Genomic DNA, 18,246 nt, shown 5'->3' with positions numbered 1-18,246 from the left:
TGAACAAGAAATTTCCTGTCTGCTTAATCCACGAGCAGACTCCACTGTTTCTTCTTCAAGTAACCTCCCTGTATCCGGAGATGAGGTACATCCAATGCAGAATCCTATCCTAAGCTCTCAAAGCGCTGTTGTGTTGCCCACCCAAACTATATAACATCCTAGACCGTCTATCAGTCCTGCTCCCAATTCCTTACACCTCAAACGTCAATCTCTTGTGGCTGACCCACATGCAAAGCTTGTCCAATGTAGCTGCATAAACTGGAATTCATATGATATTTACGTTTATTATTAGCTACAAACACAGAGGAAGCATTATTATTTGTAGAAATTTCCATTTAAACTTTTAGTCATCTATTAATTACAACACTTATGTAAGTAACTTTGTGAATTCTGCTGGGTCTTAAATCACAACTGCTGAAATAACATGACCACCAGCCTTGGCCACAGGAAGCTCTACAGTTCTCTCACTTTTAATTAAAACATCTAAATTCATATGTAACCAAGACTCTGGCACCTGACTCCTTGGTATTAGTTCTGAGAAACAATGAAACAGTGAAACTAACTCGGTATACATGCCAATAGAAATAAGGTATTTGGTAAATAAGGAGACCCTGACTACATTTAAGGTTCATTTAGACGATGGCAACTTGTTTGAGAATATTCAATTGATAAGAAAGTTTATGACTTCTAGTTACTCTCTCCACTATTGTTAATAAGCCCAGAGAAAAATACAACTAGATTCAATGAAGTGTGTGATTGAGAGATGGTGATAAGAGTGTTTGATTAGTGTTTCATTTCTGCTGCAGAAGTCAGGCTCTGATGTAATAACAAAATGTTCAACAATGTAGGAAAAGGTAGACTGCTACTTACTGTAAAGACGACATGTTAAGTTGCAGATGGTCACAATTTTGACACTTCATAAGTGAAAAGGGATTCAGCCAGGTCTTAGAAGAAATATAAAGTAAAAAGAATGATTCTACAATAATCACATCTGAAAACAAGATTAAGCCATGCAGAAGACATAATAGTGTGTGTAACAGCAACAGACAGGATGTAGTCATCTGCATGATACACAGTGTGATACTTTCCTTAATGGTAAGGTACAGGAAATAAAGAGGACCAATACGCATAACATAGCCACTGGCAATAAGTATTTTGTGCAAAATACTATAGAGACACTAAGTCCATTCAGTTTTAGACTGATTAAAGTGCTAGATGAATCTAATATGTTGAAAGATATTTACAGCTTCAGTAGTAATATTTATGGATTGAATACACCAATGTTAAAATCATTTCATCTAGCAGGACTAATGACACATGTAGGCCCTACATGGTTGACTTACCTTCTGATGGTCAATGACATGCATCTGCTTTACATCAGGAGCATACACGACAGGTTCAGCCCCTTTCCTTGTAATATGGGCCAGTACAGCAGTTGCTTCATGGATTTCTGAGCCATCATAGACACCACAACCAGACAAGACCTGCACAAAAGTTCACCACAGTGCTGATCTAGTTTGTACAACAGAACCTCTTAAAGATAAATAAAAGGAATGTAAACTGTGTTCCAGAATTTACAAGACAAAATTCAGATTTTTTTTTTAATTACTGCCCCGAGGTTGGTAACTTTTTAGGGGCTGATGATTTGCTTGAAATGGACAGGTACTAAGACAGAAAGCAAACAAATGGTAAATTTCTGGACAAATATAAATCAAGATTTTAAAACCATTACAATAAAATAAAAATACAACTAATTATGACTGTGGTATATAAATTTTTATTTGCAGCTTTTCATCCCAGAAACAAACACAGAAAGAAAAATATATTGACAGAGGTATATTTTCAGGCATTTACTGATTATCCTCCACACAAATAAAGCAAATGATATGTTGAGAGCACAGCAATTACGTACATGTAGTTCATGAATTGTGAAAGCACTTGGCTCTGTACTACGCCAAACACTAATTAACGAGAGTACAATCACATGGGGTTTCAAACAGAATTTATGACTGGACCGAGGATTTTTTGACAAGTAGAATGCAGCATATGTTGGATGTAAAATTATCGGCAGACGTAGAAGTAATTCAGATGTGCCTCTGGGTAGTATATGGAAACACTTGCTATTCATGGTGTCTATTACTGCCCTTGGCAAGAATATTAATAACTTCAGACTGTTTGCAGATGCAGTTATTGCTAACAAAGTGCTATCAAAAAAAGCTACACGAATATTCAGTCCAATCTTGATAAGATTAAGTGGTGCAAAGATTGAGAATTTGCTTTGTATGTCAAGAAATTTAAAACTTTGCACTTACCAAAATGAAAAAAAAATTGTACCCTATGACCACAACAATATCTATGAGCCACAGCTGGAATCAGTCAACAAATACCTGGTATAACAATCTGAGGACATGGAATAGAACAAAAACATAGGCTCAATTGTAAGTGAATCAGGTGCCGCACTTCAGTATATAGGGAGATTGCTTAGGAAACACTTGTACAGCTCATCCTATAATTTCCCTCAATATTCAAGTGTGGGGAACCCATACAAAAACAGGACTACTAATGGGTACTGACTCAGCTAATACAGATATGTCAGCATGTTTTCAAATGGTGAGAAGTGGCATAATCACCGTTCCAAAAATGGATGATGATGATGATGATGATGATAATAATAAACCCCGTGGAGGCCCGGGAAAAGAATAGGCCTCCGGTATGTTCTGCCAGTCGTAAAAGGCGACGAAAAGAACAAACCACTAATAGGGCTAACCCCCCTTTTAGTGTGATTACTTGGTTCAGGACAGAACTAAAGAAGCCTCGGACAAGCGCCGTCATGGTCGGAGACGACGCTAGAACCCTATGCCCGCCCACAATGGTAACGACACTGCTAGCCAACTGGAAAATTATTTAAATCCAAATAGAGGTGTTTTGCAGGATATGCTTCCTGCAACCACCCTAGAAGAAAAACAAAGACAGAGGATGAGATGGTCAGATGAAGTTAATCGACACCTCATGTTCTGTTATTACCAAGCAACAAACCTAGGAACCAACACAGCTGGATACAGATCACAAGTATACACAACATTTATTACCAGATACCCAGAATTAAAATTTTTAACAGAACAACGACTAGCTAATCAGATCCGTGTAATAATAAAAAATAACAGGATACCCCAGTCAGAATTAGAAAACACCAAACAACAAGTACAACAAATACTGGAACAAAATTATGTGTAATCAGAAGAAGAAGAAAATACAGTAATGGACTCAAACATCCCAGAGAAAACAAAGAACAAAACGCGTCAATTACACAATCAGAGGAAAACGAAATCTTAAGACAGCCACCAGAACAAGCACAAATAGAACACGAAGTGACACACATATTAGATATAGAAGAGAAATTTCAGCTGACATATATAGAATACAAAGACACAAATACAGACATTAGACCAATCTTGCATAGACCACCAAATAACCCACAAGTCGAAACAACAATAACAACTATCAACACAATCATACACAACAAAATAAATGAAAATACAACTATGGAAGAGTTACAACTACTGGTTTATGTAGGAGCACTCACTACACTAAATATACACACTAGGCAGAGATCAGAACCAACCAACACACAGAAGAAAACCACAAAACCAGCATGGCAACACAGGCTACAGATCAGAATAGAAAAACTGAGAAAAGACATCGGACAGCTAATACAATTTATAAGAAATGAAATATCAGACAAAAAACGAAAAAGGTTAGGTAAAATCTTACAACAAGAAGCAATAGAGCAATTAGATGAAAAGAAGCAGAAATTACAAGCATTGGCCAAACGACTTAGAAGATACAAAAAAAGTGAAAATAGAAGGAAACAAAACCAAACATTCAACACAAACCAAAAGAGATTTTACCAAACAATAGATAACACACATATTAAAATAGACAATCCACCAAACATAACAGACATGGAACACTTCTGGAGCAACATATGGTCAAACCCGGTACAACATAACAGGCATGCACGGTGGATACAAGCAGAAACAGACTCATACAAGATGATGCCACAAATGCCCGAAGTGATAATTTTGCAACATGAAGTCACCCGAGCAATTAATTCTATGCACAATTGGAAAGCCCCTGGAAATGATAAAAAAGCAAATTTCTGGCTAAAGAAGTTCACCTCAACACATTCACATCTAACTAAATTATTTAACAGTTACATTGCAGACCCATACACATTCCCTGATACACTTGCACATGGAATAACTTATCTGAAACCTAAAGATCAAGCAGACACAGCAAACCCAGCTAAATATCGCCCCATACCATGCCTACCAACAATCTACAAAATATTAACTTCAGTCATTACAGAGAAATTAATGACACATACAACACAGAACAAAATTATAAATGAAGAACAAAAAGGCTGCTGCAAAGGAGCACGAGGATGTAAAGAGCAACTATAATAGATGCAGAGGTGACATATCAAGCTAAAACTAAACAAAGGTCGCTACACTACGCATACATTGATTACCAAAAAGCTTTTGGTAGTGTACCCCACTCATGGTTACTACAGATATTGGAAATATACAAAGTAGATCCTAAATTGATACAGTTCCTAAACATAGTAATGAAAAACTGGAAAACCACACTTAATATCCAAACAAATTCAGATAATATCGCATCACAGCCAATAAAGATTAGGCGTGGAATATACCAAGGAGACTCATTAAGTCCTTTCTGGTTCTGTCTTGCTCTGAACCCACTATCCAACATGCTAAATAATACAAATTATGGATATAATATTACTGGAACATACCCACGCAAAATCACACATTTGCTATACATGGATGATCTACTGGCAACAACCAATCAACAACTCAACCAATTACTAAAGATAACAGAAGTATTCAGCAATGATATAAATATGGCTTTTGGAACAGACAAATGTAAGAAAAATAGCATAGTCAAGGGAAAACACACTAAACAAGAAGATTACATATTGAATAACCACAGTGACTCCATAGAAGCGATGGAAAAAACAGATGCCTATAAATATCTAGGATACAGACAAAAAATAGGAATAGATAATACAAATATTAAAGAAGAACTAAAAGAAAAATATAGACAAAGACTAACAAAAATACTGAAAACAGAATTGACAGCAAGAAACAAGACAAAAGCTATAAATACTTATGCTATACCAATATTGACCTACTCATTTGGAGAAGTGAAATGGAGTAACACAGACCTAGAAGCACTCAATACACTTCCACGCTCACAATGCCACAAATATAGAATACATCACATACATTCAGCAACAGAAAGATTCACATTAAGCAGAAAGGAAGGAGGAAGGGGATTCATCGACATAAAAAACCTACATTATGGACAGGTAGACAATTTAAGAAAATTCTTTCTAGAACGAGCAGAAACTAGCAAAATACACAAAGCAATCACTCATATATATATACATCGGCTACACCACTGCAATTTCATAACCACTTCTACAACACTTTAGATCACATAACATCAACAGATACGAAGAAAGTAAATTGGATAAAGAAAACACTACATGGCAAGCACCCATATCATCTAACACAGCCACACATCGATCAAGACGCATCCCACACATGGCTAAGAAAAGGCAATATATACAGTGAGACGGAAGGATTCATGATTGCAATACAGGATCAAACAATAAACACCAGATATTACAGCAAGCATATTATTAAAGATCCCAATACCACAACAGATAAATGCAGACTTTGCAAACAACAAATAGAAACAGTAGATCACATCACAAGTGGATGTACAATACTAGCAAATACAGAATACCCCAGAAGACATGACAATGTAGCAAAAATAATACATCAACAACTTGCCATAAAACATAAACTAATAAAACAACACATTCCCACATACAAGTATGCACCACAAAATGTACTGGAGAATGATGAATACAAATTATACTGGAACAGAACCACTATAACAGATAAAACAACACCACATAACAAACCTGACATCATACTCACCAATAAAAAGACGAAATTAACACAACTAATTGAAATATCCATACCCAATACAACAAATATACAGAAGAAAACAGGAGAAAAAATTGAAAAATACATCCAACTGGCTGAGGAAGTCGAGGACATGTGGCATCAGGATAAAGTTGACGTTATACCGATTATACTATCAACTACAGGAGTCATACCACATAATATCCACCAGTACATCAATGCAATACAGCTACATCCAAACGTATATATACAACTACAAAAATCCGTAATTATTGATACGTGCTCAATAACCCAAAAGTTCCTAAATACAATGTAACATATACCATACAGTTAAAAGGAAGTCACGCTTGATGAAGGTCCGCGTCACTTTCCATTTTTAACCAGACCTAAGGTCTGAGAAAAATAGAAATAATAATAATAATAACAACAATAATAACAACAACAACAATAATTTGCAATGCAACCATGGAATAAATCACTACCACAAAACAAAATGGTAATTAGTTTGAATGAGTGAAGTGACTCAGTGGTTTACACACTGCACTCTCATTCTGGAGGGCAACTGTTCAAATTCCCATCTGGCCTTCAAGATTACAATGGTTTCCCTAAACTGCTTAAATCAAATGCAGGGATGGTTTCTGCTGCCAATATCCTTCCCCCAATTCAAGCATTTGTTACATCTCTAACCACCACGTCACTAGGATGTTAAACCCTAATCTTCCTTTTAATTTGTTTAGTACTTATCTAATTCACGCCAGAAAATTGACGCCATCTGCTTCACTATTCCACTCCAGAATTTGAATCAGATTTATGAAGATTTGTAATGATAGCACCCATAAGAGTGCCTCTGCTAATTTCTCATCATTTATCTTCTGCTTAATGTCCCTTCAGTTTGTCATTGCAGAGACTGAGAATTTGCTTTAAATGTTAAAAAAAATGTACAAATTTGCACTAACAAAATGAGAATGTGTCTAAGATGTTCCTGTTTGCTTTGTAGGATCAGCTGAACTTACTTGGCTTTGTCTCATAACATAATGGTGTGGAATGTGATATCACACAAGCACTAACAGAAATCAACAACAACACCGACAATATTTCTCTTGTGAGTGTATCAGTTCTTTTGAAATGTTTGTTACTGATCTGTTGTGCACACTGAGGTCTAGGGTAAGCCGGACTGTGACACTTTGGTTGAACGCTGGTGAAGTCTTATCAAAAACTTAAGTTAATCCACTATTTTAAAAGTGTTTTTCTCCATTACATAATTTTACCTTTACCCATGTCAATTCAAGTGAGACTGTAATGACATACGACATATGACATGTCATATGATATAATATTCTGCAGCATTGCAACAAAGGCAAAAAAAAGTATTTATTCTACAGAAGCAAGCAATATGACTATTCTACATTTAATTTACATCCAAACTCCTGAAACCACAAAAGTGCATGGCAGAGGGTGTTTTCTATCAAATACCATGCATTGGGGTTTCCTCCTGTTCCATTCAAAGTACAGAACCTCCATGCACAACATAAATATAGGGGGGCACTCGTCACACCAAATATAAGTTTATTGTATAGATACAACTGAAAACAGATGTCCAGCACTCCTTGTTTCCTCAGTCCAGTCACAAAAATATATTTTAATATTCTAGATGAACTTATTTTCATCAAAAAGCATCAGTGTCAAATGCTTTTTGAAAGTAAAGAAATAGTGCCTCTACCCGACTGTCTTGATACACGTCTTTCCGGATACTGTGCGTGGAAAGAGAGTTGAGCTTTGCCTGACAAGATTACAATCCATGCTGGTTGACATGGAGAAGACAGATTCTGTTTGAGATGTCATGTTTTAGGTCAGAATATGTTATAAGAACCCACAAAAGACTGATGTCTTTGCAATTTTATGAGAGTTTTTTTGAGTCACTTCTACTACCCTTCTTGTAGATGGATGTGATCTGTGCTTTCTTCAGCAATTGAATACACATTTTTTTGGGTGATCTATGTTATATTATGACCTAAAGAGGGGCTAACTCAGTTTCAAATTTTGTATTACTTCTGATGGTCATTCAATTGATCCACGTGCAGTTTCAGTTTCACTACCACTAACATCAATGTCTATATCATACACCTTTGCATGGTGTGAGAATTAGAGTTGGGTAGTACTTCCCTTATCTTCCTTTGTGGAGGGAGATTTGGAAAAAGAGTTTAGGTACTTTTTCATTTGATTTGATACGTTAACTTTCAATTTCTGTTTCACGCATGACTGTAAATTATGTGCCCAATTAATGTATCTTCGACTTACTGATAGCATAGCTTGCCACCACATTCTTCTTAAAAAAACACATTGTTTTACCTATAATAACTGAGGTTGAGCTCTTTGGCTATAGATTAAATTACTGGAAGGGATACAGAACTCAGATGCTTCACATAGCTTTATTCATGGAAAGACAGGTTTTGGATTTTCATTGATCAATTGTACTCGCTAACTGATGCCGGGTGAAAACCAGAAATACATCTCAGCCTAAATAAAAGCTAAATAAACAGTGGGTTGGTGACTATACTTCTTCAAGTAATAAAAAATATTACTGATGATGATGTCACTCGTTAAAAAGTGAATCAGCTTTAGCATTTATTTATTTATTTAGCTTTATTCATCCAATGCTCATCTCACAATGATATAGGACTTGTGAAGCTCATCATGCTTTATGAGAATAGAAAAAGGTATCAAGTGATGTCATGAATTATAGTTTAAGTGTTATGTAGCTCTCTCAATTCATATAACCATTTTGTGAGTAATTATCAAGATCACATAGGAGAGACTGGAATTGCGTCTGTTGGGTCATGTTATGAAGATCTTGGTAAATCATTTTCATAAATGGTTTCAAATTTTGAGTAAGAAGATATTGCTGGGTTAGCCACAAACACAAGGGTTGTGGGTCTAAAAAATTAATTTTGGGACTCATTTTTCTGTGAGCCAAATTACAAGGAATCTGCCACCTACACACAGGGGCTTGTCTGCATGCTGGCAACAGTGCTCCCAACCCCTTATACCCCTGGTCACAGCGATTTGTCAATAGGCAAGATGGTTTACTCGACATACATAGTGCAATTTTTCTAAATGAATAAAAACCTTAGTACTTACCACAGCAATGGTCTTGGATGAAGCAGCAGATGAAAACGCTGCAGTACATCCGTACTGCTGGAAAACTAGTTTATTGACGTTTGGTACTATGAAACGCAGCATGTTTCTCCCGTGTCCTACAAATGCGATCTTGTGTAAATACAGTATCATATGAAAATGTATGAACGCTTCACATTTAAATATACTGTTTTAATGATCACCATCCACACACATCTGTCTTAACATTTTAAGATAATATTTACATAAGGCATGTAAACTATGATGTGCAATTTAATTTAATGAATGGTTATCACATTATGTTAATCCTTTTTCCGTAGATCATGAATATGACATTTCGTATTGATGGGTATGTGTTTAACATAAAGTTATACATCTTATCTAAAAATTCATGAATTGAGTAGGAGTTGTCATTCATAAATTCTTTTAATTTGATTTTAAATGACCATTGACTGTCTGTCAGATTTTTAATGCTATTTGGTAAATGACCAAAGATTTTTGTGGCAGCATAATTCACCCCATTCTGTGACAAAGTCAGATTTAATCCAGAATAGTCAAGATCATCCTTTGTTCCAAGTGTTTTACTGTTGTTTTTGAACTGGGACGGGTTATTAATAACAAATTTCATAAGCGAATGTATGTATTGCGAAGATACTGTGAATAACCCAGGTTCTTTAAGCTGATGTCTGCAAGGTGTTCTCAGGTGGACTCCAGCTATTGTTCTGATTACATGCTTCTGTGCAATGAATACTTTCTCTCTTCATGATGAATTACCCCAAATAAGATGCCATATGAATGCAGTGAATGAAAAATAGGCATAGTAGGGTAATTTACTGATATTTGTAACACCAAAATTTGCAACAACACTAACAGTGTAAGCAGCTGAACCTAACCGTTTCAGCAGTCATCAGTGTGTTCCTTTCAGTTCAGTTTCTCATCAATGCACACACCCAAAAATTTTGAATATTCTGCCTTAGCAACAGACTTCTGTTTACACTTTAATGTCTGTATTTATAAATGGTGGTGGGTCACTTACTGTACAGACCTGTATATACTTTGTTTTCTCCAAATTTAGTGAAAGTCCATCTGCAAACAACCACTTAAAAATTTTCTGAAAGACATTATTTAAAATTTCCTCAGTTAATTCTTGTTTTTGTTGGGTGTGATTGCTATACTTGTATCATCAGCAAAAAGCATTAGCTTTTCATCTGTGTTAAAAAAATGTACCGGAGGCATAATTACAGAAACCAGTACCTGTATGTAACACATATTGACCCTGGCTGTTGAGACACTTGTCCCACTGTGTCACAATGCAGTGAATCCCTGTCTCATAAAATGGCTGGGGCTGCAGTGTTAACCAGTTCTGCGCGTACAGCTGAACGTCGTCACCTGATGTGAATCGTTTGCCCCTCACAACCTTTTTAAGAGGGCCAAAAGTGGCATAATCACAGGGAGAGAGGTCCGGACTCTATGGAGGGTAGCTGAGAACCTTCCATCTGAATTTCTGCAGGAGTGCTGTGACTGTTGGCCATATGAGGTGTTGCATTGTTGCAGAGCAAAATGACCCAATGGGTGAGATTGCCTGGTCGTTTTGATTTGATCGCTCGGTGACGGGTGGTCAAGGTTTGCGAGTAATGCTGGGCATTCACTTGTCCTGTGCTGCAGGAAGTGAATCAGAAGGGGGCCATCTTGGTCAAAGAAGAACGTCAGCATAACCTTTCCTGCACTCATGTGGACGATGACGTCTAGCAGTACAGGCGGAACTGGTTAACATCGCAGCCTCGGGAATTTTATGAGACAGCCATTCACCGCCTTATGTCACAGTGGGACAAGTGTCTCAACAGCCATGTCAAAACTTCTAACGTACAGGTACTGGTTTCTGTAATTATGCCTCTGGCTCATTTCTTTTTGAACATCCCTTATATTAAGGACAATATGGGACCCAAGACTGAACCCTGTGGGACACCTTCTTGATACCTCCCTATTAGAGAATTCCGATTTTTTTTGCAGACCATCTGCACTGTTCATTTCAACGTTGTCCATTCTTCCAATTAAATATGAATTAAGCCATTTGTGCACTGTCCCATTCATACCACAATACTTATCTAGAAGAATTTCATGAGACAGTCAAAAGCCTTTGAAAACCCACAAAATATTGCAATGGGTGATGTTTGGTTATTCAGAGCATTTAATATTTTATAGGTGACAGTCTTTTCTATTAAAAAGCCTTTCTGAAAACCAAACTGACATTTTGTTAATACTTTCTTTTTCCAAATATGTGAAGCTACTTCTTAATGCATTACTTTTTAAATAATTTTGGATAAAGCAGTCAGAAATGAGATTGGGTGGTAGTTGCTAGCATCAGATCCATTCCCTTTTTCATACAATGGTTTTAACAATAGAACATTTCAGTTTATCTGGAAAAATGCACTGTTTCAGTGTGCTACTGTATATGTGGGTGAGAATCATCCTTACCTGTTGTGAACAAGCTTTTAGTACTCTGTTGGAAAAACCATCTATTCCATGTGAGCTTTTGCTTTTGAGTGAATACTATTCTCCTAATTCACTAGAAGAGGTGGGGGTGAGTTTCTGTTGTATTTTCTCTACAACACTTAAAAAATGATTATTAAAATATTTTATATTTCTCATTTTTTGTTAGTAAATTTTTCATTGAGTTTGATAAAATACAGTCTTCCTGTGCTCTGGGTTGCCCTGTTTCCCTTTTAAAGATACATCAAATTCTTTTAATTTCACTGTCAGAGATGCTAATTGCAGACATAATACACATACTTCTGGATTTTAACTTTTCTTAATACATTGCAGCAGTTATTGTAATGCTTGACTGTTTCTGGATTATTACTCCTTGTAGCTATAAGGTAAATTTCCCTTTTCTGTTTACAAGCCACAGCTTCTTATATGGTTTCTTACAATTATGCTACACTTTTTTTCAAATATATTCACAAAAGTATCATGAAATTAGTTAAATTTGAAATTAGCATCAGGTTCACTGTACACCTCATCCCAATCTACCTCTTGCAAGCTTTTCCTAAAATTTTCAATTGTTAATTGAATGCACTACTTTGGAGGACTGTTTTGCGTTATTGTATGGCACTATGTCATATACTGTAACCAGTTGTGCATCATGATCAGACTGACCATTCTTAACAGGGAAAGTTTAAATTTGGTTAAATTTATCTTGGTCTATAAAAACATTATCTATCAGTGTGCTGCTTTCCCGTACAAGCCAAGTAGGAAACTCAACAACTGACATGAAATTGAAAGAAATAAGTAATTTTCCGAGGTCAAGCTTTCTATCAGACTCCTTCACAAAATCTGGATTGAAATCCCCACAAACAAAGATTTGCTCCCCATGTCTGACAGATTGCACAACAAAGAATACAAGTTTTCTCAAAAATTGCTGAAAATTTCCCAATGGGGAATACACAGCTAGAATTAAAGTACCATTATTTAGGATAAGCTCACACACAACGGCTTCTCTAAGTTGCTCTACACAAAAACTTTTAGATTCTAAATTTTTCGCACTATGATAACTTAACATGTATGACAACTCCTCCTCCTCTTCCCGGGTGCTGAAAGCTTATATCCACCTACATTTATCTTTTCCTTTGCTGTGACTATACGATGTTAAGACAGGAATGGTACATCTATTCCACTCTCAGTTTCTACGTCTTCAAAACAAGATGCTCGCCTACTTTTTTTAATCCCCTGATATTCGGATGCAATATACTAACATTTTTTGCACTTTGTTTTTAGGAGAATCTTCTGATATATTAACGTCTCTAGTAACTGCCCGTCTGAGCGTCTCATTAAGCTTAATTTCATTCGATGTTGAATCACTGGACACCGATAAACGTTTAAAAATGTAGTAAAATCATGCGAAGTATCATAAACCACGTAGAGGGTGCACAAGACATCCAAAACATCAAAAACTAAGAACCCACTAGTATTTCGTGATCCAAGGCGAGGGGGGGGGGGGGGTCGTATATTCGTAGGACGTGTAATACAGTTCTGAAATATCGGGCAAAACTGGCCTTACTGAGTCAATCCTCGCCAATTTTAGGCGAATCCTGGGAAGCTTTGGCAGTCCAAATCGACAGCACTGGGCCCTAAATCGCAGTCGACGATTAGTGTCACACATGACATTAGGGCAGACACGATCTCAGTTTAGAAAATGATATTCAGTTTTTAAAGTCAAGGGACATTACTTGTGTTGTCACAGAGCTCGCTAGCTGGTGCTACGTTTTAGGATGTTTTCGAATGTAGAATGTCATAATTTCACGCTATATCCATATGCTCAAACTAAAACAATAACAAACGCCTTTTAAATATGCGTATATATCTCAGGTTTTCAAAGGAATGTCAACACCTAATTTTCTCACCTGTCAATTACCTTGTCCTTGAAGACTTAAGAGATACTACTGTGCAGCTAGTACAATCCACACATAGCACACGCCGGTAATTACGCAATGTCAACAAATCAGTACTACCCTAACCCACTGTACATAGGCATTCCAGTTGCACAGTCGTCTTATGCTACCGATTGATCGAAAGATATATCGAAATTGAGCTTGCCTTCCTGTATCGTTCAAGATAGCGCGAGAGTTTGAAACAGGATTAGTCAACTTACTTTACCTAAAGCCTAGTTTTATATCTCTATCAATAGTAAAATTTTGTAAACGCCCATCGTTTCCACAGTAATGGTGATTTATAAAGTCTGAAAGGGACTTTACTTCCTAAAATTTATAATGTGGAGTCACAGCAGTTTAAGTATATTATAATAACAATTACTTACCAAACCAACATTTACGAATACCTGAGGATGTTTTTAAAATTCCTATCGCCCGCCGCCGACCATGAACGCTGGAGAGTCCACTAGTAGGAGGTGTCGACCAGGTTGACTTCCACTGACCAAAAAGTTTAGCGCGAAGCTTTGAACGTTCTATAAATATGTTAGCACAAAGCTCTAAAATAGTTGATTACTTTTCATAAGGCTTCAGTCTCTCGTGATGGTAATATCTGAACGGGTCTCTTTTTCATATACTACGTTCACTGAACAGTAGAGTGCAAATAGTAATAATAATGATTACATAAGGAGCTAAGGCCTTGATGTTCTTATCGTCCATAGAACGTTATCACTTAAGACCCCTTCATACCTAACATAAGCGAATTAGCATTCGCGAACAATGCGTAGGGGAAATCGCTTTTGCGCCTTGCAACTTGTACTTGTGACTTTTGCAATGGACCGAAAAGAAGAGAACATGATGGAGGGAACACCGAAGCATAAGCATGATAAGCTGTGTATTGTTTTTTGTTGCTTTTAAGTTCAAAAAATGGCTCTGAGCACTATGGGACTTAACTGCTGTGGTCATCAGTCCCCTAGAACTTAGAGCTACTTAAACCTAACTAACCTAAGGACATCACACACATCCATGCCCAAGGCAGGATTCGAACCTGCGACCGTAGCGGTCGCGCGGTTCCAGACTGTAGCGCCTAGAACCGCTCGGTCACTTAGGCCGGCGCTGTGAAGTTGCTTCCTCATTCCGTTCAGTGCATTATACTCGCTATGGAGAACAGAAACGTAACCCTTGTAACTTGGCGTAGGAAAGGAAGAATTTAGGTGTCTCAGTTTGCGTGCAAACTTTAAATGCATGAAGGTAAAATATTTAACATTGTATTGCAACTCCGGCTTTCCTTAGTATTAGTTCAACACTTTGCACGTATGTCGGTTGACACTTTTCGCTAGCTTTACATTGCGACTAAGAAAGAAATTTAAAAGCAAAACTCTTATTACCTACGACGAACATAACCGAAGAAAGACTACACTCTAGTTATTAGCAACTGGAGACGTATTTCAGTAGCTGCTTATCAGACAGTTTCTGATCTCTGCAGTGACATATGCAAGGCACTTCAGATTTCACTGAAGTACCTATGGAGAGAAAAAAACATGATTAATGAAAAGTGAAATATACGTACGACCTGTTACAAGTGAAATCTGCTATACCGGTATTGTTTGTTAAAGGGCAGATCGTGATCCCGGGCAAACCGTTTTTAACTACCAATGTGTTGTTCCGTTTCATATAAAGATTTACCAAGCTTAAGCTTATTCGCTCTGTTCCCGCCTATTGGAAGCACCTAAAAAAAGTTGGGACCGAGCCGAAGAAGAAGTTCTGAACAGCGTGGCGCCGCCTTTGTGGACATCAAACGGCGCCGCTCTGCGCCGAGCAACAACTAACAGTTACTGCGCTGTGTCGATGCATCAGAGGAAACGGTTCGTTTATACGAGGTCGGTCTCGACGGCGTCTCCTTTTTTCCATGTTTATTCACACACACACACATACTGGAACATTGCTGCGCACCTACAAACACTTGTGTTCCATTTTCACAGTCCTGCCTGTTATCCGCGCGAAGGTGCGCCGTGCGGCGACTCCGGTGTGTACCCCGCATAACATTCCTGAGCCACACAAACTCAGCTGACTTCCACGGATCACAGAGGGGCCAAGTAAGAGTGTAGTATGTCAATCATGAACTTATGTACAATGCAAAATGAGATATATGTATTTCATATGACGCACAGAATTGCCAGTTGCAGGGTAATGAGATACCCTCTTTAATACATGCTTTGTTGGAAATATATAGAAGAGAAAGGGAAATAATGCCTGTATAGCACGTCTGAATTAACGTAGATTTACATGGGCATTTTTAGGCCGACCTTTGTCTAAAAGTAACTTACTTTTGTGGATGGTTTATCAGTAGGTGCTTAGTTAACCGTACAGAACAAATTGGATTATTTCCAGAGATGCTTCACTAGTAAGTAAAAACGTTAAAATACAGTTCAAATCGTTTTACAGCACGCTAAAATTAAAAACATTTTTGACGCTATGTGAAGTGCTGGTCTTTTGTTCGATGGACTTAATTCTCACGTGTTAATAGAAACAGGCATTAGTAACAGCTGTCATAAAAGATGTGTAGGGGAGAGTGGGGCTAGTGTGGACGAGGGATAAGAGTGGACACAGAATTATTTAGTGAAATAATCTTTGAAATTTTTGTATGTTCACCTTGGTAGTTCTGTAGGATGTAGCAAACAATCAAAGTTTGGTGCCCGACTGGGCATTGTTGCAAGCAAGAGAAGTGAAAATTCGATTTCAGTCCTTTCTATTTGATTTTTGTCATCAACAAATTTCAAGATTACTGCAAGAGGTTAGTACACTATTGAACATATCATCAGTTGTGGTTTATAAATTTATAAAGATTTTCCTAACTTTTGCTTGTGTAATGTTTCATCTAAAGACAACACATTTGCTGCAATTTGTTTTCGTATCCAAAATGACCCTTGGGGCAAGTGTGGACACTTGAAGAGGAGCAAGTGTTACCCCAGTTCTGCTTTAGAACAGAGGCCAACATTTAGTTCCATAATTTCATGTTTATAAATGATTTTAGTAAATTATCCGGAAAACTGACAGGGTTAATATTGAAGAAGAAAAAGTTCAGAAAGCGGTAAAAGAAGTTTTGTTCAAAAAGGGGAGTATTCGACAAACTGCAGAGAAATTTGGATGAAGAAGTCAATGCTACAGAAGCACGTCACCACACTTAAGAAATATACTGTTGAAAGCATTCAGATCTGTCCAGTGAGTTTCCAAACAACTACGCCACCATACAATAATTCTATTGTTCTTTGTAAACCAACTTTCTTAGACAAGTAACAGATACAGTTGTGTAATTGCAAAAATGTTTTTCTATTCCGTACATTGTGGCTGACTACATCATACACTTTTTTTCAGATCCATGTGATGGAAGTGATTCTGGAAATTCAGATGAAGAAATCCAAACACTTAATACGACAGAGTCCAAATACAGAGTTTGCAAGGTTTTTGCAGATCCTCAAGAGAAATTACTAGTTCAGTACTTCATGAAGGCATCAAATTATCATTATGGACTGACATACAACCAAGCACGTGAATTGGGGTATATGTATGCTAAAAAAAACTGCATAGGCAACAGAAGTTATCTCTTCATAGAAAATACGAGCTTCGCAAGGGATGCAGCATTTAACTAAGTAAATGTTAACCTCTTCTTTGACAAGTTTTTGATCGTATTGGAGAAATTTAAGTTCACTGCCGGCAGGATACTGAACTTGGACGAGTGTGGTATTCCTACCACTATACAGCCTCCTAAAGTTATTGCAGAACGTGGTAAGAAGCAAGTGGGAATGGTAGCATCACAAAGAGATAGGGGAAACTGTCACCACGCGTGCTTTCTGTTCAGCCTCAGGGATGGCCATACCGCCGGTATTCATTTTTCCACGAGTCCATATGAAAGACAAATTTCTGGTTGGTGCGCCAATTGGTAGTATTGGATACACCAGCAAATCTGGATACATGACAACTGGATTGTTCCTCGGAGTTTTGAAGCATGTAGGTTAGCAGATGAGTTGTTCAAAGGACAATTGCCCACTCATACTTCTGGACAACCATGCAAGTCACATCAGCATTGATGTTTTCAGTATGGCCAGAGACGCTGGAAAATCACTCTACTGACATTCCCACCACATTTTTCCCACAATGTAGCCACTAGATATCACTGTGTTCGGGCCATTTAAGGGATATCTAAGAATAGCATTGGCTGACTGGATGAGAATGCATCCTGGTCGCCCAGTCACTATTTCTGAGATCGCTATGTTTTGTTGGATAGCATTTCCATTTTCACTTGCCAAAAAAAAAAAAAAAAAAAAAAAAAATCACATCTGGTTTCAAGATGCGCGGATTGCGGCCACTTAGTAGGTTGGCATTCACTGAAGACGATTTTAGGTCATCAGAAGTAACTGAGCAGCCAGCAGCCCCTTCGTCAAGTTATGACACACCTTCTCCTGTGGAACCTACAAGTTTGTGTGATGCTTCACCTTCCACTTCAGGTGCAGTCCTAACTGAAATTCCAACTCCTGAAGACTGTCGACCTTTCCCAAAAGCCGCAAGGCGAGAAGGAAAATCGAGGCAAAGGAAATCCACGGTTTACACTAGTACTCCAATAAAAGATGAATTGGAAGCAGCAGTGGTGGGTAAAATGAGATCAGCTT

General features: G+C 37.5%; 1 protein-coding gene across 2 annotated transcripts in view; it reads right to left on the bottom strand.

Moving 5' to 3' along the window:
* Positions 1 to 13,714, bottom strand: part of LOC126481208 (ES1 protein homolog, mitochondrial-like) — a 66,868-nt gene extending 53,154 nt beyond the window's left edge. Inside the window, exons 1-3 of one of the 2 annotated variants that reach the window (XM_050104810.1) lie at positions 13,567 to 13,714; positions 9,159 to 9,274; positions 1,344 to 1,484 (exon numbers count right to left, since the gene is read on the bottom strand). In XM_050104810.1, coding sequence (XP_049960767.1) covers positions 1,344 to 1,484; positions 9,159 to 9,260 — 243 coding nt within the window. In that variant the 5' untranslated portion in view covers positions 9,261 to 9,274; positions 13,567 to 13,714. Of the gene's footprint in view, positions 1 to 1,343; positions 1,485 to 9,158; positions 9,275 to 13,555 lie in introns of both variants that reach the window. The other variant, XM_050104809.1, reaches the window with a different exon arrangement.
* Between the last annotated feature and the right edge of the window lie 4,532 nt (positions 13,715 to 18,246).

Source organism: Schistocerca serialis, chromosome 5 (genome assembly GCF_023864345.2).
Source record: "Schistocerca serialis cubense isolate TAMUIC-IGC-003099 chromosome 5, iqSchSeri2.2, whole genome shotgun sequence".
In the NCBI taxonomy this organism is placed as follows: domain Eukaryota; kingdom Metazoa; phylum Arthropoda; class Insecta; order Orthoptera; family Acrididae; genus Schistocerca; species Schistocerca serialis.
Note: the sequence above shows the minus strand (reverse complement) of the source record. Positions and strands in the feature narration are given on the sequence as shown.